Source organism: Cyclopterus lumpus, chromosome 4 (assembly GCF_009769545.1).
Source record: "Cyclopterus lumpus isolate fCycLum1 chromosome 4, fCycLum1.pri, whole genome shotgun sequence".
NCBI classification, from domain to species: Eukaryota; Metazoa; Chordata; class Actinopteri; order Perciformes; family Cyclopteridae; genus Cyclopterus; species Cyclopterus lumpus.
In genome coordinates, this window is record NC_046969.1 from 19765974 (window position 1) to 19791881 (window position 25908).

A 25908-nucleotide genomic window follows, 5' to 3' on the forward strand; every position below is an offset into this window, starting at 1 on the left:
TATGAAGTAGAAACTGGCAAAGAAGGAAAAAAAGTGCTGTTCCACGATAACATAACTTTCATTTGCTATTTGAACCGTTGCACTGGAAACTCTTGACACTTAATTAATCTTCCTTATAATAAAAAAAATGTGTACAAAAATAGAGCATTTTATGCATATGAGGGACAGTCGATCACTTTCCAGCATGTGAAAACAAAACCTGCAGTAACGACTGACCCTCTGTTGAAAAGACAGCTGAGACCCGTATTTTAACCTGAAGTCCAGTAGGCTCTGAGCTCTTCTGTAAATACAAAGCTCTTAATTATTCTGTATATCTTTTCCCTTGCCTCTATTCAAATGTAAGTAGCTACCACAGCCATTGTCTTGCAATCGAGTGCTGCACAAACCGGCTGAGTTTGCCTCTTAGAAGACAGACAGACCTCCCTGCTTTTTTCTCGGAGGATTTCCCGGCAGTTCTCAAAGGTCCCTTCTCTTTAATTCAATTTCAGATATGTTCCCTCCCCTGAGAAGCCCTCTGAACCTCCCCTCAAAATGTTTTGCGAGGAGGGAGAGAAAAGTGTGGAGGAATCAAAGTTGCCTGAGCCCACCGCACTCTGGTTCTCAAAGCATGCTATCGTGCCCTGGGCCAGCCACTAACAGACCCAGTACACAGCTCCACTGCCTCGCTGGCACTGGATCATTCACTCTGTGTGTGTTGCTCTCTCCCGCTCTTTCTCTTCTTCTCCCTTTCTTCTCGTGAGGAGCAGGTTATTAGGTCTGAGACTCCTCTCAAACCCATCTCCCCCTCCTTCAGTGCTTGTGCTAAGTGGGAACCTTGCTCCCTCCCACCGGTCCGTCCGCTTCACTGCAGTCCCTCAAGGCTCCTTTTGAAGGTGCTTTCATTTAATCATTTCTTTAAAAAAAGATTTTTTTTTTCAGGGCAGTAGGAGGTCACAGATCACATCAGAGCTGCTTTCCGACTCAGTGACCATTTAATCAAGCCGAGGTCCATTTCGCCGCCGCTCTTTTCAGGCCACCTTTTTCTTCCTGGGGCTGAAGGGTGAAGCCTGTGGCCTCGGCCCTCCGAATCCCATTCGTACCAAAGCTTTAGAGGTGGGCCAGGTGACTTACACCAATTCCCGGAGATTTAGAGCTTGACTGAGTGTCCCATATAGCCTCGTAGCCTCACCGGAAATACTTCTGCTTTCCCCTGACCCCAGCAGATACATTGCTACAGCAAATGTTCTGCCTGACTTCGGTATTTTGAAGTACTCCAGTTCTAAGTTGGTGTATGTATAGAGCCAAATCAACAGATCGCTGAAAACCCAATTAAGGCCATTCAATTGACCAATCCTGAACTCTGCTGCCAAAAGATACCGTTGCTAACTTTCTTTGAACAACTCATTGGCGTCCATTCAATTTAGCCGCCTGCATGTGATTTAGTTTAGTAGTCACGAACAGTACCGGTGATAAAGGGCCGCCCTGGCGGAGGCCAACACCCACCGGGAACGTGTCTGTCTAAATACCGAGAATACAAACACAGCTCCTACTGCAGGCGTACAGAGATGCCTACCCCAAGCGAAGGAGTTCAAGTATCTCGGGGTCTTGTTCACAAGTGAGGGTAAGATGGAGCTGGAGATCGACAGGCGGATTGGTGCCACTGCAGCAGTAAAACAGGAGCTGCACCGGACCGTCTTGGTGAAGAGGGAGATGAGCCGGAAGGCGATGCTCTCGATGTACCGGGCGGTCTACGTTCCGACCCTCACCTATGGTCACGAACTCTGGGTCGTGACCGAAAGAACAAGGTCTCGGTTACAAGAGGCTACGATTAGTTTTCCTCCGTAGGGTGGCCAGGCTCAGCCTTAGAGAAAGGGTAAGGAGATCGAATATCATGAGGGAACTTGGAGTTGAGGTGCTACTCCTTTGTGTCGAAAGGAGTCAGCTGAGGTGGTTTCGGGCATCTCATCAGGATGCCTCCTGGACGTCTCCGGGCACGTCCATCTGGTAGAGACCCCGGGGAAGACCCAGAACACGCTCAAGGGATTATATCTCCCAGCTGGCCTGGTAACGTCTCGGGATCCCCCAGAATGAGCTGGAACATGTTGCCGGTGAAAGGGAAGTCTGGGTCGGCCTGCTGGGCCTGCTGCCACCGCGACCCGACCCCGTATAAGCGGCTGATAACGGATGGATGGATTTGTCACGTTTGTCCAGTAGCTGAGAGGAATGGTGCCGATTCACCATTGAAGGATCTACCTGTTTTTGTGTGAGTTCTCAGTGGTCAGATTGTTATGGAAAAAGGGGCATGAATTGATCTGTGAATTGTGTTTTTTAATTTTCATTCCTCGGAATTTAAGGTGCAGGCTACATCTGTTATTTTGTGCAATTATCAGCTTTATTCTGGTGTTACTTGTTATCATTATTTCAGTCCCACAGAGTGAGCTCATGAGCTGAGTTGTCACTTCAAGATTTGTCTGGAAAACAGCGGCAGGGAATCAAGTGTTTTGAGCGGCTGGAAGTCACACTATCGAGGAAACTATTTAGACAATTGTTTGACAGTCTGAACTGAATGGCCTATTTCCAACCTCGGATTATCCTGAACTCAATTATGATGGACTTTGTAGAAGAAATTGGACTTTTCCACATGTGTTTTTCCCCAATTAAAAGTCCAAAACAAAAGCCAGTGACAGGGCAATGAGTGACACATTTGTCCAATCAGCTATAGGAGAGGTTTATGTGGATGTATTACTGAAGCTGGCAACAAAAACAAGTCACATTTAGTTTGAAGCTGTGTTGTTTATGAATTGGTAAATATCATTATCATTTAACGATTGTCATCAGCGTTATGTGGACTTTCTTCTATTTCCTCAGCTTATTGAAAATCGATACTTGTATTTATGATCTTTTGTAATTGTTATTATGTACACCTTTGACATACATTTTGTTTGTAGACACATTCTCAAGGTGTATTTCTAGCATCAGGTTCACAAGCAAATTGATTGGAAACATTATCCTTATTTGATGATTTTTGGTTTAGAATTACAGGCTACTCAATAGTTATGAATTCTCACTACAGCGGACAAACATGACCAGATCAGTTTAGCATTTGTCTTCTAACAGACACAAGCGCTTCTGTTTATTCCTGTCACTCACAATGGATGAGGAAAGGCTGATTTGTGAAGATGAAATGAGGAGTTATCTCTACAGCACCTCCTCATTTCACTTCAGAAACCTAAATAAGGTTAGCTTATTAAGTTAGCTGGAGGAAGAAAGTGTCCTACTTGCTGTGGGCTATTGTGCGTATGCCATTTCCAGTAAATATCACAACAGAAAATGTCAAATTTGCCCTTTTTCTTAATATTTTAACACCTGAACTGAGTCTAGCTAAACTAAACCAACTGAACTGAGCTGATGTAAACAACGCTGACTGTGACCGACGGCTTTGTTGTGGTGTCGTTGCTCAGTGTGGTGAGTCGTCGCACAATTGATTTAGGGCAGCTTTTTTGTTTATGAGAAAACTCTACACTCCATCTTGTTCAGAAAATGTCTCAAATAAATTCAGTTAAGCTTCCCCTATTAACTACAGGCTGCACCTTATTTGTAATGTGTTTGTTTGTTTTAAAGTATGCCGTGTGCTTTATTATTTGGATCTGTTTGTCCGTCTGGTATGTGTGATGATGGTGCTTTATTGATCTGTTTGGCTGCCAATCGATGATGGGTGTGGTGTTTTCCATGCTTATCAGACTGTAATCAGTCAAGTGAAGGAAAACTATCACTTTTTGTTATGCGTGATGTTTCAAAGGTTAGTCCACGCATTAAATCCATCATGCATTCAATAAACACTGGACACTTTATTTTTTTTGTCTTTCTCTTTCTTTTTCCACCCCCTCTCTGTGTCCCTGAGAGATGATGCATTTCCTTTTGGAAATAGCCACAGTACTGTTCCCCCAAAACCATTAGGAGGCTCAAGTCATTGTTCATCCTGTGACTCTGAGCCATCATCCTGTTACTTCTCCTTTCTTTATCTTCTCCTTGTGTTCGGTCGTGGTGCGGCGAAGCGGCAGATGCAGCGGTGTTGTCCATTTTGATCCTTTTTCATCATTTGCAGACAAAGAAACACTCGGGGGCTGTCTCCAGACAGACAGCAGCTAAAATAAAACGCAGTGCCATGTACGAACGGTCCCTCTTTGACGGAAGCATGTAAGTATGTGTGCTCGTGTGCAAATATGCATTGCGTGTGCACCCGTGCATGTTGATGAGCTGGAGGTGGAGAAGATTGCTTTTTTTACAGCCTTTCAATCACAAAGAGCACACTGAAAGACATGGGAGGCCGTCGCTAGAGTTTTAGTTCGAGGACGTCACTGGTTGGAGAAGGCCAGGAACATATTTAGGTCTTTTACAAAGTGTTTATATATATATGGAGGGAACGAAATAGGCGTGTCGTGTGAACCAAACAGCAAAACACTAATTCCCTTCTCTGTGATTCATGGATTTAAACTGCGTCTGTGAGGATCATCCAAATCCAGCGTCTCCTGTGTTCCCCTGTCACGATGATGGTCATGTCCTCTTTCTGATTTGTGCTCTTTCCGATCTCGTAGTGCTAAGAGGAGCAAGGACACACAGTGCCATTCATGTAAAGCACCTGTAACCACGCACAGTCAATATAATCCAGTTGCAGAGTTGCAGCACGAGCAATTTCATTGGTGCGGTAACCAACGTCACCGCGGATGTAGACTTGCCTTAGTGTTTGAAGTTTGGGATTGTGTATGTTTTCTGCTGAATATGAAAAAATGTTATTGTTCAATTGTTCAATGTACATATTCCTGAAAAAGTCTAATACCAAAGGAAAAGTTCAACATTTTAGGTTTGCTGCATTGGCAAGAGTTGGATAAGAAGATTGATGCCACTCCTATGTGTGTGAAAAATAAGCACAACCACTAGAAACAGATAGATTAGCACTCGTCTAATAATGACAATCTGCAGCGAGCTAAACGGGAATGTGTACATTTGTGAATGAGTTTCTCTCCAGTTCCATGAGGTGCATCATTTTGACTTAAAATAGATTGGATATGTGACGGGAGAAACTTTGCCAACATACTCATATTTGTCTTCTGAAATATTCGAAGAAACAGAGGAAGAGTGTGTTGTGGAGCGCAGAAAGTGATTGATATTCTATTTGGACATTTGCCATTCAAAGCATTTATACCGAAGTCAGTTTTCCTGCACTCCGTGCTCATCCAGCAGGGCTTAAGGGTTAGTGCCCTCGTAGACCCAGCTCCGCATTCCCAACACTGACCCGTGACATCACTTCCTGCTGACACAGCTCGGCTGTCAGAGATGAGCCTCAGTGTCCTTCAACCTTGTCATGTAGCTGCTGTGAAAACGCACACACACTCGCGCACACTCGCGCACACACACGCACACACGTTCTTCATCCCCTTTTGACCTCGTGTTTTGTTCTCTGTTTTCAGCAAGCCTTCAATTTAGTCTGAATGTGTTATATCGGAGTGTGTCAGAGTGAAGGCTTGTGGCAGCAGAGGGAAGAGACTGAGAATATGTGTTGCCAGTAGTACTGGACTCTGATTAACCCCCCTACCTCTCTCTTCACCAAGTCTCCTTCATCAACTCATCCAGGCCTGAAGTGACACATGGGCCTCTGGAGTGTCAGTAGCGATAAAGATGCCGCCACTTCAACGTTTTAATTGGAACTACTGCTGTTGATGTGTGAACAGCTGTAGGACGGAGAAGGGCAGATCTATCATCCCTGCCCTCCACGGACCGCGTGAGGTCAAATGGCAGCAGTTAGTGTGGCAGGAACCCCCCCACCCCCCCTCATCTGGTTGTGAAATGACCTGTGGACGAGAGAGAGAGAGAGAGAGAGAGAGCATCTGGAGGAGTGTGGGTCTGGGTCAGCCGTGTGAAATGACCGGCAAGGGCGTATTTATAGACTCAAATGCGAGGTTCACACAGACGCACGTGTCGATACAGATGCACACACACACACACACACACACACACACACACACACACACACACACAAACATTCCCATACACGTCTGTGAATCCTCTATTCCCCTGCAGACACAAATCCATTATTCATTTCAAAATGACTCATTTTTCGCCCTGTGGCTCCTGGCAATAGTGTGGCGCCTGACCAAGGGGGAGTGCTTTTTCTAATTAATGCAGATTGTGCAAGAAAACTAAAATAACATATTTACTCTGACGCCTGGTAGTACTGGGGTGCAGGCGTGAAAGTGCCGGTGGCAAAATCTAGTCTTTGACCTCTCATAACCCTGCACACTCTGACTGTGTCTTGTTTTGAGTGAACACGTCAGCTGGCCTCGCTCCTCATTTCTGTAGTGGCGTTTTTTTTTTGCATTATTTGTATCAAGTAAATCCAAAATACGCACGCAGGCCTAATGATGTCACGAAGGCGAGCTCTGGATCAAACTGGCATCTCAAGCCAGCGGCTGCAATTCACCTGAAGCCGCCCACGTACTTTCTGCCGTTTCTGTGTCTGATGGCAATCCAGCCTTGTCTCTCAGAGAAGAGACTTGGTAGGTACAAAGCTGACAAGACCCATATGAGCAAAAGTTAACCAACGCGCTATGTTGTCTCAGCAAAGGGAAGAGAACAAGGATCCTCCTCAAGCTGTCCTCCTGAGATGTGATCTGATTTTAATGAGCCCACCAAATGTCAATGAAAGCCTCGCACATGTGTTTACCTGTAATGCTGCATAAGCTACATATTGTGCTGACAGATTGGACCAGAGATCATTATGTAGGCGAGATCACATACATGCATGCATGCACAGACACAGGGACGAGTTGACACACACATACTCACAGGTATCATTATTATAAGCAGCCTAAAATCGAGGTGGGGCCACCTAATCCAAATAGTTGATAAGGCGAGACACATGGCTGCTTTGCATGCTATTAGATGGCAATCTAAATAACATTTACATGTAATTTATGTCTATTACCTTCTCTTTGAAGGGTGGTGTCAGCACTGTGCCCATATTAAAGCTCATATTTATTCCACTAGCCAGCATGGTTCCTTTCCCGAATTTGCAAATGAATACAAATATGAGTTTCCTCCCCGGATAGTTTTTGAAAGGTAGTGCTCATACAAAATGTTTATGAGATTTGGAGACACCATATTTGGACATTCAGAGGTATGACGTCTTCGTTGATTTGGGTCTCTGGTCAAGGAAACGTCACTGGGTTTGATGTCTACTCTCTGGTCTGGTGGCATGATAGTTGTGGTATCTATTAGCTTAAAATGACGTGAACATGATATCAGTTTTGCTTTTTGTCAGTGAGCATTAACACAGATCCTCGTAAGCAGTTGACATAATTGTTAAGTATACTATCTCTCTCTCTCTCTCTCTCTCTCGTGTTGTCTGCCCATTGCAGCAATACAGATTTATTTAGGGGTCCAGCCTGGGAAAACACCGTCAATTAGTACAAGCAGGAATAATAATGAAACCGTTTAATTGCATTAACATAATGCCTTTGAATGATCATTACCAAAAATTGTTGCGATAATAAAGCAATTATTATTTTGAGACAGCAATTAGCCCGCCACCTTTCTTCGATGCTATAATTACCACCAGCAAGAGGAACATGGATGGATGCTCGTGCGTTGCAAGTCTGTAAAGGAGCTGGAAGCAGCGAAGAAGATGAAGATGAAGATGGGCAAGATAGGCTGTCAAAGACCAGGCGTATCACTCTGAGGACGCTATTCCACCCTGACACATCCACGATATCCCTTAAGAGGAGCAATAGCTTCCCTCTGTCCACACACACATTTCAATGTTGTTTTGCACACATCTCTCCATTATGAGAGCTTTTTTTGGCAACGGAGGAGATGTTGAAATAGCGCGAGTGAGATGGAAGGAGTGAGCCAGGCATGGATGGAGGAAGGAAGGGAAGAATGAGAAAGAGAGATTGGTTTTCATGCCTGGTAGTCAGCGAGCCTGTAAATCTCCCAGGAGCGTAGTGGAAGACAGCAGAAGGTTGATAGTCATCCATCACTCCTGACAACCCCACTGCTCTGGAAGGGCCTGACAGAGAGAGAGAGAGAGAGAGAGAGAGACATGCTGCCTATAGAATGAGCAAATGAGCTCTTCCATGTTTAAAAAAAAATGCGTGAGAAGACAAACACGTGGAGGGAAAGGGAAGGAGGGAAGAGGAGAAGTGCAGCATGTGGCGGTTCCAGCTGCTCTGTTCATCCCTCACTGAGAGAGCGGAGGTGGACTGGCTGGAGCGAGCTCCGTCCTCGTCGCAGCACAGTAGCAGGAACATGTGGCTTGTAATCTCAAGCTGTCATTGTGTGCTTCATCTGTTCATTCACTGATTCACATTCCTGTGAATCACCAGGAAAACTGTCCTGGTGCGGCATGGTGTGGTGTTTCCGTGTCAGTTTCCTATATCTGTATCATGTTTCTATGAATTTTGTCCAACACTTTTTTGCTGGAAGTTAAATGACTTTAATCTACTACTAATTAGCAACAGAAAATACAATTTGAAAGAAACGCGATGCTGCTTGGAAAGCGTTTTTTAATCAACACATTGGGAAAATGTATTGGCAAAAGGTTCACTGACAAAATCTGCTCTTGCTGTACAGTATCCACTTGTACTGTAGCAAGTAAAGCATCATTAGTTTTTTTCATTTAACATCGCTGACTCGTTTTTAGTGGTTAAAATAACAAAGTCACTGTCGGCAAGTCACATCAGCCGTCACTAATTTATGTTATTATGTACCATATTTTCCGCACTATAGGGCGCACTGGATTGTAAGGCGCACTGTCAATGAATGGTCTATTTTCGATCTTTTTTCATATATAAAGCGCACCCGACTATAAGGCGCATCAAGCGAAACAAAACAGTCAGTCAAACTTTATTAAACGTGTTCACAATAACTCTCAACATTGTTCAAACGTTAATGAGCGTAATAATAAATTATAATTAAACCTAGCTGTTGTGGAGTTTGTGTCTCAGCTGTCAGGTGTCTGCACCACCCCGTTCTCACTCCCAACTCGTCAATTACCGATGCTTGTTCAGTGGCATATGTAAAGAAGATACTCATTCTGGAGTGATCTGCATTGCATCAGATGTCAGAGCTACTGACAAAGTATGAAGAGCTAGAAAGTCCACTTAGGAAGAAGGCTGAGTTGGATGGGAGGGTCAAACAAGCAGACTTTCACAGAGGAGGCCGCTGTTCCTGTCCTGTGTATAAAACAAGTTAAAGTGACTTATTCTACCTTACTTTGTTACTTTTATTATGAAAAGAACACTATGCACGTAAAGAGTGGAAACTGATCCATCGTCCCTGACACCCCATAACAACACTGGAGGGGTATCTCGAGCCCCACAGTTTAAAGCGTATAGGACCACTGGCCGACAACCTGTTGCAACTTACACATCAACGATTGTTTGTCAGGGGAGAACCTCCAACCCGTTTCACCATTGTTCAAATTTAAGTGCACTTATGTTTCTCCTACGGTTACTCTAGTTGATTGTGACATGCCATTTTGTTGAGTATCCTTTTTCCAGTTAAACTATTATGCAGATATCGATAGTTTAAGCGTATCAACCTGATTGATTTTGAAACTGGACCTTTAGTATTTGGCGCAAGTAGTAATAAAGTGTGTCAGATTTAGGAGACCAAAGCTGTTATTTTGCTGTGTGAGAACAAGAAGTGTTGGATTAAAGTATCGGCAGATAACATTCATTAAAGGATTTGTAGTGGGGCCAAAACAACTTAATTGACCAAATTAAAGAGTGGAAAAGCGGAGAAGAACACATACTGTGCTGTTTTTTTTACATATGGGACAAAGTAGGTTTTTGTGTTAATTAAGGAGAATGCTCAAAGAACACAGCGTCTTATCGCCAGAGTGCCGTCCAAACACCCCGTCCTTTCATATATTTGTGGCCAGCTGACCATGACACATTCCACAATTATCAACGAAAAAAACAAAAGCACACCCTGCGGACTAAAATACATGCAAATACAGTCATTATCAAAGGACAGCTTGAATCTGTGATCTTATTATAGTGCCACCATGTTTCTGTCGCATGTGCAGTGTGTGGCTTGGTAATTAAATGGAGGCAATAAAAGACTTACGTGGAGCTGAACTAATGTTTAACTCTGGGCTTTCACAGCCAGTTTATTGTGTGAGCTTTAAAACAGTCTTCCACAATACCAAAGGTTAATGCTTTACGACTCGGGTGTTTATTTGTGTGTGTAAGTGTCTGTGCACAAGTCGTTCTCTGTGTGTGTGTGTGTGTGTGTGTGTGTGTGTGTGTGTGTGTGTGTGTGTGTGTGTGTGTGTGTGTGTGTGTGTGTGTGTGTGTGTGTGTGTGTGTGTGTGTGTGTGTGTGACCTCCATCGGTGTCTGGAGGGTATTGGCCGTTGCTGTCACTCAGTGCGAGAGAAGCCCTAATTAAAGAAGTTCCAGTTGTACATCGCCTTACAATGGAAGGGAGAGATTGCCTTTCAACTCAGCGGCCAATACAGAAACTTCTTCCTCTGGCTGAATAAAAGAGGCTGATACAAAAAGCCATGAATGCCGAAACCAAACAAAAGCTCTTTAAAAGACTGTCACCGTGATATCTGATATCTCTTGGAACAGCACTGCTTTGAATAAATCTTTTTCACTAAAGAGGGGAGAAGGAAATTAAAAGCTGACATTTAAAAGGCTGCTGCTGAGACTCGTGGCCCCCAGGATCAATAGCTAGGTATCTCACAACTTCCCCCGCATATTAGCTCACTTTTCCGTGGGGCATCTCAGGCTAAGTACAAACAAACCAAAACTACTGTAGGAATATTACTGTGTTGTTTTGTCAGTTTACCTCCAGGTGTGTGTGTCTTGGGCGAGAAGCAGAGGGGGCCAGGATAGAGTGTCTATCTGTGTGTGTGTGTGTGTGTGGCAAAAAGAGGAGGCGGGAAGGTAAAAGAGAGCAGAAATAGTAACGTGTGTGTGTGTGTGTGTGTGTGTGTGTGTGTAGGTGACATTGATGACATTTAGTCGTACTGGATGACATTGTCAGAATGCGACTTTGCGAACAGGCTGTCAGGTTATGTAAAGCAGACTTATCTCAAGGTCATGCATGTGCTCCCTGAAGGAGCCATCCCTGCACCCCTATACCTCCTTGACATGCAAACACACACACACGTGTCCCACCCTTCACATGAGAGAGCGCAACCTCCGCCCTGTCCCGGAGGGTCTCAGTCTGTCCCTCCAGTGTTCCCCTGTCATACTGTTGTGCCCACCTATTGCTGGCTTGTGACCTTCGTCACTGTCACCGGGCTTTTCGGGAGCTTAGCCACAGCTGAGCCGTCCTGCTTGAGCAGGCCTTCACCACAATGCCACCCTGGGGAGTCTCCCCAAATCCACGGAAAAAGGCTTCCTGTTTTTCAATGAGTGCGAGAAAAAAACAACTGATCACATATGTACATTTAGAACACATATTTCTTTCAAGACTTTTGTCCCGTAGCCCTGAAGACAGTTTATTACAACTTTGGGTTTTATTCTCGAACCTCCTGCCATTGGTTTAATTGGTTATGATATTCACCAAAGTAGTTGCAGAGGTCTCAGAAGGCAATAAAACAGTTAATACAATAGGTCCAATGAGGCCCACAGAACCACTTTATTTGGAGGTAACTCTAAAAGTGGGCTCACCCATGATGTTGTAATTGATTGCAAAGGAAACTGTGCGTCAGTATGATGAGTCACGTTGACTCACTATTTCGAGGCTGTCCCAATTTAAATCACTGACCGTGGTGGTGTAAAGCAACGTGGGCTGCTCCGCCGTCGGTCAACAGTCCACCGGACCTTTTTTTTAAAAACACGGACAACCAAGGTTTTTTACGTTTTCATTATTTACTAGAGCACAACATTGTTTACCAGTGCACATGGTTTTGTCATCGATCCAGCCTTTTAATTTTGCTCTCTAAGTGCACAAGATTGATGCATTTAAATTTAAGATGTACAAAACATTCTTGCGGAGAAGCAATCCACCCACCACAGTCTCAAAAGATTCCTGGGGAACACTGGGTTAAGCCAGCGTCAGACTGGCCATTGATTGCCATTGACCAGCCACCCCCACCATAGCTCATCCATACATGATGCCCTTGTGCCGCCTATGCCTGGATGTTTACAAACAGTTGGGTTGTAACTTACTGGCCGGGTTATTACTAATAAGCTGATATTCAACTAGCAGCTAAGGCTACCCCACTATCTTCGATACCACAGCGGTATTTACTAAGTGACAGCTGCCTACGTGAATGCGTATCTAATGGTGACATTTCAGTTTTAAATGGCACCTGCCAGAAAGTGATGTCTGGCAGTGAAACACAGGGTCCTGCTATTCATGTCTGCATAATGTTACGCCGGTATAATTGATCAGTGGAGACGTACACTAATACTCACACGTCGCCACTGAAACAATAAAATATGTTGCTGCAATTAGTAAGGCTTGAATCCCATTCTTGATATGCTTATAGTATGCTGTTTATTGTTTTTATCCCAGCTCCTCTTAACTATGATACTATTTAAAAATACTAAACACGGATTCTTACCAAATACTAGATATAGCTGTAGCCCTCTTTCAGCTGTTTATTATCAGACAGATCGCCACATTAGTTCAACATGTGGTTGCAAACATGTCTCATTACTTAAACTACATTACTCAGGTGAGGGGCAATCCTACATAATTAGTCATCACTTCATTTCATGATTTCTGCATCATTTCACATTAACACATTTGCTTTAAATTACAAATATGCGTCTCACTCCCATTGCATTCTATATGAGATACTGTATATATATTTATATTTTTGCAACAGTTCTGACAATATGACACACGAGGCATTATCTTGAGCATACAATTAGAAGACTAGCATTTAGTTTTGCACGTCTGTGCTGGAAAACTGAGTGAAAGCCATCTTACAATAATTCACTGTGATGTGTGTCAAATTGATGCTCTGTTTAACCACTTTATTAATTGTGTGTGTGCTTCCTTCCCCGTAACAGCCGGCTAATTATGGCTATTGTACAGTATTTGTATTGGTGTGTGTGTTTGTGTGTGTGTGTGTGTGTGTGTGTGTGTGTCTGTGTGTGTGTAGGTGTGTATTGTGCTCCTGGCGGTGTCAGGTAGTCCCCAGTACTGTGGTAGTTGGCACGCTGTGCGTCAGTGATCAGACTGATCAAAGATAACAGGAGAGAAACAGGCAGAGCTGCCAGCAGCTATCAGCCTGCCTGTCTCTGATGGCTATGGACAGGCCTCACAGATCTGCTCTTCTCACCGGTGTTGAGCTGTGAGGAAATCCCAGTATAGCCAAGGCCACTCAGTGAACCGCAGTTTGGTGATGAGTGCAGGACACCTGATACATCGCAGCTACATTGCCTTTTAGACCACTGGGCAGCATTTCAAGTGCAGTGTTGTGGGAATAATAATCATTTTTGTGATGAACTATTTTATCAAATTCAAATTCAAATGAAATGTTTGCTCTGGTCTGAGCAACAACAAAGAGTCCCTGGAGCAGTTTGCACATGGAGCTTTTAGCACGATGGATTCATAACTATGATGGGACGTCTCTCTAAGTCTGCTCAGCCGTCACTATCTTAAGGACAACGTACTCGGTCTCTCTTTGGAGCTCTGGGCCTACACTTTTAGAGCGGCCCCTTTAATAATTTATCCGGCCTTCTTCCAGGAAGCAATGCTATCTGGCCACAGGCTAGATCGATGGAGTCCTAAATGCAATCCTATCCTGAAGAGGCACCAGCGAGGCTATTTCAGTGCCAAGCCATGTGGCTGGCTGGTTGGTCTGTTTAAAGGTTAGCAAAGAGGTTGGGGTCAGAAAACAGTCCCCTAAAACATGCACCACTTACAGCACATATCCACGGGAACGTTTGCTACGAATTATATGTTTAAAAAACAGCAACTTTCTTTGATTTATGAGTAAATTTAGATATTGTTGGTGGTTTTGCAAGGTAGTAATTCCAGAGTCATTGGTTTTGAAGAACTACCTCATTAAATCCCTGCAGATACATTCTAGTTATTTTATGCTGTGAGGGAGTGAAAATCTTACTTTCTGCACCATTAAGGTTCATTTGAGTTTTGTTTTTTAGAAGATTCGGTCAACCAAAAGAGGTTCAACTGTTTCCAACAAATGCTCAGAAATATAATAGTTTGTATGCAATACTTAAGGACGCCTATTGTCACCGTGTATGTGTGTGTGTGTGTGTGTGTGTGTGTGCGTTGTGGCACAGCAGAGACACCTGTTCCAGTCTGTAATTCGGCAGTGATGGGGACGGCGAAGGGCTTTGACACGCTCCGTCGACATGACAGCTCAGACAGCATGGATGTTAATCTCTTCTAACTGCTCCCAGCCTAATTAAATCTTCCAGGGCAGCACACACAAATACACACGCGTGTTCTAAATTGGTCCTGGTTGTGCACACGTTTTAACGATCTGGAGAATTGGCCCCACAGCATTTTGTTTGATTCTAAATCTATGAAATGCTGTGTTTGTGAGCGAGAGAGAGAGAGAGAGAGAGACGCAGCATTGTTCTTTTATTTAGTTTCTAGATGAGAATCGCATCCCTTTCTGTGTGTATCAGCTCACATGGCTGTGTCGACCTCACATTCTTCAAATGAGAGATTGCAGATGCTCATATCAATCCTGTTGCTCTGTGATGGCGACATGTATTTATTCTACAGAGCAAGAAGGACCTCATACATTCCCCAAACAGCTGTGGACGGACTTTTTGGTATAAATGTATTCCAAACCAGAACCTGTTCGAACCACCTTTTTAAAGTTGTGCATTTAATCTGGACAAAAAAAGAATTGAGTGAATCAAAGAGGCACAACTTTACATACATAAAAGTTGCTTTTGCTGATTTTGAAGCATCTGTCAACCACAGCCACAAACTATTGTGATCCATCTGTGTGCGTGCATTTGTGATAAGCTGTGCTTTCAGCCGAAGGAAACACAACTACAATTTCATGCAAAAAAACGAATACCACAATTGCACAGAATAAACACATTACATTTATTTCCATGATATCACCCCAGAACTCACTGATAGAGTAGGCACTAGAAATGTGTGTGTATGGTTGTATAATGCTTCATAAGCAGATGAAGCAGAAGATGTGACACCAATCAACAATTCTCCTACTTTAACTGTAGAAAGCTGACGAGAAGCTCCTGCAGGAAACAGACACCGAATGGACCCGTTATACTCGAGATAGCGGATACTACGTTACAGAATCATACATTGTATCTTATAAGTGGTGTAAACATCTTCCCTGCTGGTCCGTCCTTGTTAGTAAATTGTCCACGTTCTTCCTGCCTTGCTTTCAAGCATCTCAAAGTTCCTCTTGTCTTGTAGGTTAAAGACTGAATTTGTGATCCGATGTTTAGTCACAGCCTGAACCAAAATATTCTCTTTAATCCATTTAGCTTCAATGAAATCAGTGAAGCACAGAGGGAGGCTGAGACTTGCACATGCCGCGTGCCTGCCTCCCACCTACCAGCCCACCTACCAGCCCACCTGTCTGTGTCCTCCACATCTGTCCACTGAGCCAGTGGAGTTTATTTTCTTTACCTCTCAGTAACTTTCTCCCTGCCACCCGTGTTTATCACCGTTGTGTAGTTACCCTCTGTCACTTTGTGTCTGTCCCTGCTGTATGTTATTACACGCAGCAGCACCCTTTCTCTGCTTTACTGTCCTCCACCCTTGTTCGGTGTATCACTCTACCTCCAATTCAGCCTTCTTCTCTGTGTCTCTGTCTCCCATCCAGCCTCAGCTCCCTCTGAGTTAAACAGGCCGAACACATAGATTACAAACAGTGGGTAGAGTAGAGCTAAAGAGGAAGACAATCTGAATTTGCTGTGGATAAAGAACGAGGAAGGAGGCTGTGCAGTCAAAGAAAGCCAGTGGAGTCAGAATAAGGCTGTATTTGCCTGAGGGGAAAAGGCTGAAAAGTAGCTCTCGCAACAGATGTGCGGGGCAGTAAAGTGTAATTGAAATGCCAGCAGCAATGGTCTTATCTCCCTGCTACAGGAGCCTGCTGCCAGTCTCAACATCAGTTAGATGTCATTTTACCTAAGTCTGAATCAGCTTGCCACAATCCGCAATCCCCATTCCTCTGATGCTAGGCAGGAGAAAAAGAGAGAAATGAACGAGGGGGAGGGAAAGGAGCAAGAAAAGGAGGGAGATGAGGGTGGGGAGTCTGTAATAGGATTTCAGTAGCACCCAGTTAACTTCCACCACCTGGACTAAGTTGGTAATTTGATATGCCCCATCAATGGGTTTCATTTACTTCACCGCAGTATTACCATTGCCATTCATTTGACTTTTTAAAAAGTGTATTTATTAATTTCTCCCTCTACATTTCCCCACTCCTCCCTATCCTTATCACGCATGCTGGAGGTCGGGGGAAAGGAAGGAAGCGCTTTTGCACAATATTTGAGCTCAGAAAGAAAGTCCTTGGTCCAGAGGAGGTGGGAAGCCATGGCTGTCCTCTGAGCTCCAGGCAGAGCTTAATGTTTTGGGCCAGGCAGCATCCCTCAAGGGAGAACCGTAATGTCCTCCCAGATTAGAGGCTGGCACTCCTCGGAGCGGCTGCCTTTTATCGGGAACTTTGTTACTGCAACACGGGATCATCTGCGGGACATTAAAGCTGCTTTATCTCCTCACTGTAATGTTAATGTGTGGTGATGCGGTGTGTTGTTGGTGTTATCCCTTGTGGTGGTGGAACGTGTTACCTCTCTCTGGGCTTCGATTCAACGGCAGTCCATAAGGCTTTTGTCAAATTCATACTTAGCTGCCAATGGAACAAAGTGAAAATGTGCATGTGATATGGTATCATGAAATAAGATGTCACATTTAGGTTAGATTAAGAGATCTTGAAATTAGCCGGGAAAACTCATTTTGAGTGTTTTCAAGATATTCAAGATGCATTGTTTGTCCCTCACTGAAATTGTACTTGTTTGGTGATTGTGAAATGAAGTGTTATTAGATATTTATATGTTCTTAACCTTCGTTGATGCATTTCTGCATTTCGCAGGACATTACAATCAAATATTCTAAAACAACACAGACAAACAAAGTATTGCTAAGTATGACCAGTGGTAAAAAAAAACGCCTCTGCAACTTTTATTAATTTGTGGCTTTATTGTTCTTTACTATCTTTTCAGAGAGTCATTTTCAACGTGGTCAACTTCTCCAAGACCAAGAGCCTGTACAGAGATGGCATGTCTCCTGTCGTCAAGTCTACCAGCAGGCCCAAATGGTGAGTAGGCAATCACAACATTATTATAAATAATACATTTTTCAAATGAGGATGATCTGCACTTAAATGTAATTTCATCTGGAAAATAAAACAGGCAGAGAAGAAGGGTGTTTCAAAGTTACAGAAAGAGTTCCATAAATTCTCTAACAGTAGTGCACTCCCACACACACACACACACACTCTCACACACACAAACGCACACACACACGCACACCAAAGACTGATACTTTAGAGTTCCAGAGTGGATGCGCCTGGGCACATTAGCATGTGATCCATTGGTTGGCGGTATGACGGCTGTCTGATGTAATAACGCTTGACTGATGGATGCAGAGATGTGTGTGTGTGTGTGTGTGTGTGTGTGTGTGTGTGTGTGTGTGTGTGTGTGTGTGTGTGTGTGTGTGCGCGCGTGTGCGCGTGCGCGAGTGAATGGATAGGTGTGGCAGGAGGGAGCGGTGCTGGTGCAGTGGGGTCGGACTGCCAAGCAGGCTGGTGGATCCAGCGAGGCGAGGAGGGGGAACAGGGGTAGCGTGATGAAGTGTTGCCGTCCAAGAAGAGCCCTGACATCTGTCATCAGTTGATGGAGGGCATCCACGGAAAAGCAAGGCATCTGCCACCCCGAGCCGTCTACGTCTGCTAGCCTAGCACCCGCGCCGACCATACCGTAGCACGCCGGTCATAGGCTAATGGGAATAGACAATGTGCACGACATCGCAGACAGGAAAGATGAACTGCTGTCGACGATACAGCGCCGTGCAACATGATGCGGCTCGGCTCGGCTGGCTCGCTCGCTCTGTTTCGACTCTGTGTGGTGTGGTCGCAACTTTGCACTTTGCACTGTATCTTTATTACAGTGTAAGCTGGCAAGTGCTCGCTTTAAAATGTGGTGTTATTTCTCATGCGAGGGGAGTCACTCTGCCAGTTACCGTGTAGACCACGCTTTAAAGCAAAGTTACATTCCTTGTTTCTAGACACGTGATAATGGTTTCATGCACTGGTATTGTGACTGGCATTTTGTAACATATAATTATTGCCCCACTCTCTTACTGGTCGTGACTCCTCATTTGACAAAACCTCTGAGGTGTTAATCTGAGCGGCAGCCTTGCTGGGTCATTCGGGTCTCAGAGCTTTTTGTAATATGCTAATCATGCCACCCTGGCCATGTTTATGTTGCAATAAGCTCTCATAAATAGGTATTTAAGTGACAGACACAGCAGGAAGTACCGTAGCTGAGGCCCGACTCCAATTACCTCCCCAGGCTAATACTGTTTTAACCGCTCCTCTCGGCACTGTGCCATCCAAAAGGCCTCATGTGTCATGCACTTATAGAGCCATTTTCAACTGTCTGGGGCATCCAAGACCGCAGCTGACATTGTTTGTGTCCCCACAAAGTGGTCAAGATGCTTTTAACACAACCTCCTCTATTTGACTTTCCGCGAGCACAACAAAGCACAGACAGCTCCTAAAGTAGCAATCTTCTTTTTGACAGTTACAGATATGGAATAAATAAAAAGGCAGAGCGTGGTGGAGAGCTTCGCCTGTCTGATCCAAACTCACACAGGACAGGATAAAGAAGGTACTGAGAGAGGGAGATATGGAAAAGGAGAGAGGGAGAGAGAGAGAGAGTTGCGGAGAAACAGACAGAGAGAGTGGAGGACGAAAAAAAAAACAAAGTACACGGAAAAGAGATTACTGAGACAGGTAGACAGGGAGGAGAGAACGGGAGAGAGGGGTAGTGGGAAAATATTTCTCCCCCACCACCCACCACCCCACGTCTGCATCTATCAAAAGAATGTCAGTATCAGCCCAGGAGTTGAAACCTTTATCTCCCTGTGCAGGTGCCTCATGTCCTGGGGCCCCGGCATCGCTTGGTGCTGGGGGCTGCAGGGCTTGGCTGGCCTCGGCTAAGCTGGGCGTCTCAGTGAGAGACAACTGGCAGATTACAGTCCTGCAGGACGTTCACTGCTACAGGTGAATGGATCTTTCCTCTATCCCTTCCTCCATCCCTTTTTCCTTCCACCTTTCACTGGTCAAGCCTTGAGACATCAGAGCAAACAGAGGCCCGGATTTACTGTACCATGTGGCATTCAAGGGGGTTAATTAAACAACGAATGATGGACAAACTCATTGAAAAGGACAACATTGCTCTTGTAATGTATGACATATTAACAATGGGTTTTTATTCCTTAAGTGCAAAGACTACCCTTTGCACTGCGAAGTTCATCAAACACCAGCAATATGAATATTATCCTTTGTCATTATAGGAAGAGCAAATTTACACTATCATTTTCCGGACTTAAATATGATCAGCCTCATGGAGCCGAATCTGAGTAATTGAGAAGCTGCTGAATAAAAGCAAACCTTCTTCATCCTGCTAACATGAGTTGCAGGATTCATTGCTCACCCTCAACACCAACAATATGGAATTAAATTGGCTCTTGTGATTTGTAAATTGACTTCAAAGTAAAATAAAGAAAATCCAAGAAATTGAGAAAAGGAGTGAGTGTTTACCAGGAAAGAGAGTAAAGCATATTTTCCTGTACCAGTCTGTCGAAGACAACAGCCCCCTTGGTGACATTAGGTGCCAACCGCGCTCCCCGCGGCCTGCTAGTTGTTAGACTGCTAGAGCAAAGAATTGCCCGGTATCTTTATTTTCCGAGATAAGCTAATTAGAAAGTCAGAGAGCGTGGTGTAATGCAGCTGTTGGAGGCCGGAATGCCGGTGGTGGAAATGGACGGCTGCACGAGACAGACTGCATCAACTAACAGATGCTTCGTGGAGGAGAAGGAGAGGCGACTGTACGATTTACAAGGAGATCCGTCAAGTCCAACGTGACATCTTCAAATATCTTACTTTGTCCGACCAACATCCCAAAACTCATTGTTCAGTTTGCAATTGTATTAAATAGAGAAAAGCTGCATGTTTTGAAACGATGTTTCCTATGGGGAACTATCTCTACTTGTAGAGGTAGTGAGAGTCAGCTAGAGATAGTTTGCTGTTTTTCCTTGAAAATAGACTGAGGTGATTAACTGATTATTGGATTATTGAATTATCATTTGCTGATGAAGTGTCTGTTGATCAGCTAATCGATTCGTTCACGTTTTATCTCTCCTCCACGTGTGATTTACAAATACAAAACAACAAACCTTCTCAACTGTGCAACAACACTGCCATAATTGAATTATTGACTGTACGGCAACATTTTTGCTTAATGTGTATAGTGTGTATATTTCTATGTATACATACGACAATTCAAACAAACACAATTGATATTTAATTCTGACTATATTATCACTTTAACCTCACGAGCTTAAACATGCGTCTTTACATAATTTCTATCTTATTAGATCCGGGATGTATAATATACTGGAACCGTTCGGAGGAGTCTTGTCTCTTTTAATTAACTTTCCACTTTTTCGTCAGTCAGTAGGTGCGAGGATAAAAATAGCTGCACCTCTAACTGAGCTAACAGATGAACAGTCAGAGTTGAAGGAAATGGGTTTGCCAAACATTGCTTCTAAAGTTAGAACCAGCCAACCTTGATCAAGGGTAAATGCTTTTTCCTCCTTTTTTTATACGAAGGTAACAAATAACAGGGGAGCGCTTTTCAAGCAGTCGTGCTCAGCTCCAACAGTCAGTCAGTCGGGGGCAATTTTGCTTCCGACCAAAATCCTTCCTGTAAGCATGTGATGCAACACCATAGTGAAATTCTATTTGGAGATGTCTGCCTCTCAGTCGTGGTGCGTGTTAGCAGTAATTGTTCTGTCAATCAGCACAGCTTTGGCCTGCCTGCATCCCCCTGCCACTTGTTAAGCCCTGGCAGAGGGCGAGGGGTGAGGAGGGGTGAGGCAGGGTGAGTTAAAGAGAGAGTATACCTCCACTGCCCTGTATGTCTCTCGTTGCACACCTTTGTCTGTCTTTACTTTATTTGTCTCCTTAAAACTCACTTCTTCTCCAATACGTCCTCTTATATGTCTACTTATTTTCCCAGTTTGAAGATGTTGCTTTGTTTTGGTTCTATATCGTGTCTTGTTATCCTAGAATGTAGTTATTTGTTTGTTCATTCAGTGTTATCCCATAATGGGTATATGTGTTATCAGATCATCAGCTCCAGTTAAACGTGCTGCTGAACTCAAAGCACGGACAATAAAAAGTGTCAGCCTCCCATTTCTCTGATCCAAACCGTTGCACATGTCTTGTATTTATATAACAAAGGGATTCTGACTCTGAATCTTAAACATTTAAACACAAACACAAAATGACAGAAAGACGATGCTGCAGCCCAGGGGATGCCCGGCACCCACTGATCTTCTACACATACAGTACTTCAGGTTCTGCAGGATGAAGGAAAGTGCGCATGCTGCCTCCAAAGAAGAAAAAAAAAGAAGAAAAACCTCTTATCCAGCACCACACTCACACCTCTCATCCTCTGACGTCCGTACTGCTGAGCCGTGCCGCCGGAGTCCGAATGCAGCCAGTGTGTGACAGCAGTGAGGGCGACGGTCCCTCTCTCGAGGACAAAGTGTCAGGCAGCAAGTTGAAGACGGACAGACTGTAAAGGTTGTGGGGGAGCTCCAGCGGACCTCTCTCCGACTCCTCCCTTCGCCTTCCCTTCGTGTCTGCACCGTGTCCGCTTGCCTTTCCTCTCCTGCCGCCGAGCCCACTTGCCCAATTAACCATGTGGTGTGCCTTTTTAATAATAGACCTTTTAATTGTCGACAAATGAAGAGTGATGTAAAATAGCTAATAGCTTGTGCTAATTAATAGGGGAATTGAACGCTTGTTAATTAAGGGCAAACAGGACAAGGACCGGCTCGGGTAATTTGAGCAATAAAAACCGAGACTAACGATTCATTTCCAAACAGACTCGCTTCATAAAAACATCGAGCGAGGCCCAGTTCGCCGTTTGAGAACACGTGAGGCGCAGATCCTGACTTTCAGGAACTGAATCACACGGACGCAGACACACGTAGTCGGAATATCCCCACAGATAGTTTGCAACAGAACAAATCACGACTATATGGCGTCTTAAGAATGTATAACAAAAAGGATTCGCTCGAACGAGAGTCTCCGTGGTACGACACGACATCTGAGTGGCGTGTCGAGTATGAACACATGTATTGAAATGAATGAATTCCCTGTGTTGTCGTTGACTTATATTGCGACCAATTCCCAATGATATTTAGTACTGGAGTGTCTCACCTATTTCCCTCTTTGCTCATCTCCCCGTGGTCGTACTTGTTAGAATGGATCGTCAGCCGGGGCTTCACGCGTTTACGGTCTTCCTCAAGAGATCAGAGAAGCTTTACTGTCTCTTCACGTCCATGTTTCTCAATCTCACAGCTTTACTGCAATGTTCTACTGTAACATAATTTTCATTACACCTCTACTGTGCCTGCGGCCTGTATCTCTGCGTGTGCTTTAATTTAAAACAGAGACTGTGTTTTTTACGCTCTCAACCCCGTTTTGACGTGGGAACCGGAGCAATCATTCGACAGACAGGAAGGCTATGGGTTTCATATAAGATTCTTAGATTAAAAAAAAAAAGTTATATATGATGTTCCCTCTCCGTCAACATTGTCTGCGCGATAACGGAGACGTACACAATATTTTAATAAAAAACCAAGCGCAGGACAAAGGGAGAGACACCAACGCACACATACGCACCTAATTATCTGTCACTGGTTTCGACCGGGCGGGAGGAAATGGAGTGATGTATCAATCTGAGTGGATATTTGCAGGAGCATAAAGAGAATACCTGATGTACTGTCGCTGCGAAAGTCACTTGGCAATCCTGTAGGAAAATTGTGGAGTGGTGTTCATGTTCCGGGGGGAAATGACTTCCCTTTCCGCTTCACTCTAGTTGTCTTTAAAGACTTGAGAGAGGAAAGTGATCACAAAGCTCTAGTTTATTAGATGAAATGGCACCGCCCTCCGTCTCCACTTTTCTATTCCATCTGGGAGTCTTCTGGGTAGGACAAACTGGCGAGGGAGACAGAGAGGAAGAGAGAATGAGAATCAGGACAATCAACAGCACATGCAGCTTCCTTGTTCACAGAAACTCATTTGCATGCTGCCAAAGAGAGTGAAAGAGGATTATATTCGGTTGGGGGGGGGGAATAATGGGACAAAATGTAACAAATAGATTAATAATCTTCCAGATGAGAGATCGGGACGAGTGTGAGTTTGTGGGATCGCAAATGTGCACAATAGCAAGTGCTCGTGCAGAGAAAGGCGCGGGAAAAATAAAATAGGGGGTAAGAGCCAGCGGTATTGCGACAGATCGGGCAACTTGCTCCTGGCTCTCTCTATTCAACCCACAAATGACTTACCTAGACAGTTTTATGTTTGCCTGGAGAAGAATTAAAAAGGCACTTCATTTCCCCTTTTACAGGCTGGGTACGCATGTCAGTGCACCCCCCCCCCCCCCAAACCCCCCCTTGAAAGCGCTCCAATCTAAATGCTTTTGTCAGGGGAGATTTGGTAGATTGCAGCAGGCAGAGGTACAAATTGGTTGTGTCATCTTATAATGAACTAGGTGAGGCGTTGCAGTTTTTCTGCAGCCATCAGTCCCCTGATTACTGTACTGTAAGTCAGCGCCTGCCTTTTGTGGGCGGGAGACCTCTCCTTCACCCCTCTTTGTTCAGGCAGCCTGCTCTCACCAACATCCCAACATGTTTTGTCGTTGGAAGTCCCGTGTGACACGGGACAAATTCTTCAACGGCTCCTCCCACAGGCCCACGCTGGATTTACATTTACATTGCATATATATAGCAGCCGAGCCTGCAGGCTGTGCAGCATATTGTGAGTTGTAGTGTGTTGCTGCTTGTCTGTTTAAAGCTCATTGGGCGATGATGAGCTGACCCCCTGACTCCAACTAAAGGATTATGTGTATCTCAGCGATTCCACAAAGCCTTTCTATCAGGTGTTTACGGGACACATCAGGACACTTTGTAGGACTGATTGATATCTGCATACATGCCCAACACATGAGTCTATGTAGGTGTGTGTGTGTCTGTGTGTGCTCGTCCAGTATCTGCAGCATTCGGGGCACACAGACTGTTCTCCTCTCTGAAAATACATCCTTGAAGAAATGATTTTCGTCCCCTAATTGAGTCTCATTCTGCACTCATTGATGCTAAGACTCTCTCTGTGTAGACACATGTATGAGTGTGCAACCACATGGACGGAGTCCCGCACACACAAACACACACCCCATTGGTTCTCAACACTGTCCTTTTTCTTAGCTAGTGGATATTTGAACATCTCCCTCAGTTACTTTGTGCAAACACATTCAAATCTTTGCTTTCACCTTTATTTTATTTTATTAGGACACATCCATTGATGTGCTGCTTGTATTAATACTATTGGAATGGGTCTCCTCTTTGTGCTGCTTGAATGCATCCGGGTGTCATCTGGGTGAAATGGAGTGTGGAGTTCGAGGATTGGACTCAAGACTTGTGCCTGTGATTTAATTACTGCAGCAGAGAAAGAAAAGAAAAGAAAGAAAGAAGGTAAGAAAGAAAGAAAGAAAAGGGTTGAAATAGGAGTTTAATGGGATGATTATGCGTTTAATCTTCCTCCATTTACTGCTAGGCTAGTTGATTGTCCACACAATATGGATTCTACAATATTTGTTGGATATTGTTGGCTATTTGTTCGCCATCAGAATATTTTGGGCTTATGTTTTTGATCAGAGAAAACATATATGAGTGAAAATCATCTGAGGAAGTAATCAATACAATATATACAGATAAAAAAGTAATTCTTATTATTATTCACATATATATATATAATATGTATATATGTATATATATATATATATATAATATGTATATATATATATATATATAAATATGTATACATATATATATGTATGTATATATATATATATATATATGTATATATATAATAATATGTATATATAATGTTTGCAATGTGAGGTTGTTTCCTTCATTTGGTGGTACTCAGAATCAGAAGTGGGCCTTAAAATACAAAAGTTTGAGAACCACAAGTCATCTGAGAGAGCTCGCAGTTGAATCATCTGTCACCGGTCTATTTGTAAAATGGCTATAAAAAACCACCTGCATCACTGTCCACCAAACAATACAAGATAAAAGCTCAAGCTGACAGCAAAAACAGCAGAGCAACAGCTGTTAAGCTATTGTTTTCCTATAGAGAGAGAATAAGGCTGTGTTTGTGTGTATCTCTGTCTGTGTGTGTGCGTGTCCGTGTGCCCGTGTTTGTGTGTGTGGGGGTTTTTGCCTGGGTGGCCCCGGGTGTGTGCATGACATGTGCACATGGCTTCCACTGTGAATCTGTTTGTACTCGCTTGTGTTTGTGTTTGTCAGCATGTTTGTTGACGACACTGTAGGACATCAGGGTGGGATTGCTCTGAATGTGAGGAAACGGCTCATCTGAATATAGATGGGTCCCATCTGGAGGCGGTTGGCTTTGGCCCTTCACAATTTTGTAAGCAGCTAAGCATCTGGGATCCACTAATGAAACTAAAGGCACGGGGAAAAGGCCCTGGGCTACCGTAGGCTGCCTGTAGCTGCCGGGGATGTGGCGAGGAGGGAGGGAGTGAAAGGAATGAGGAAGAGCGGTGGAATGGATGGATGGAGG

The 25908-nt window shown here is 44.1% G+C and overlaps 1 protein-coding gene across 1 annotated transcript in view; it reads left to right on the top strand.

The window, feature by feature from the left end:
• agbl4 (ATP/GTP binding protein-like 4) overlaps positions 1-25908 on the top strand; it is a 236494-nt gene that overhangs the window by 77248 nt on the left and 133338 nt on the right. Inside the window, exon 4 of the mRNA XM_034530650.1 lies at positions 17192-17286. Coding sequence (XP_034386541.1) covers positions 17192-17286 — 95 coding nt within the window. The remainder of the gene's footprint in view (positions 1-17191; positions 17287-25908) is intronic.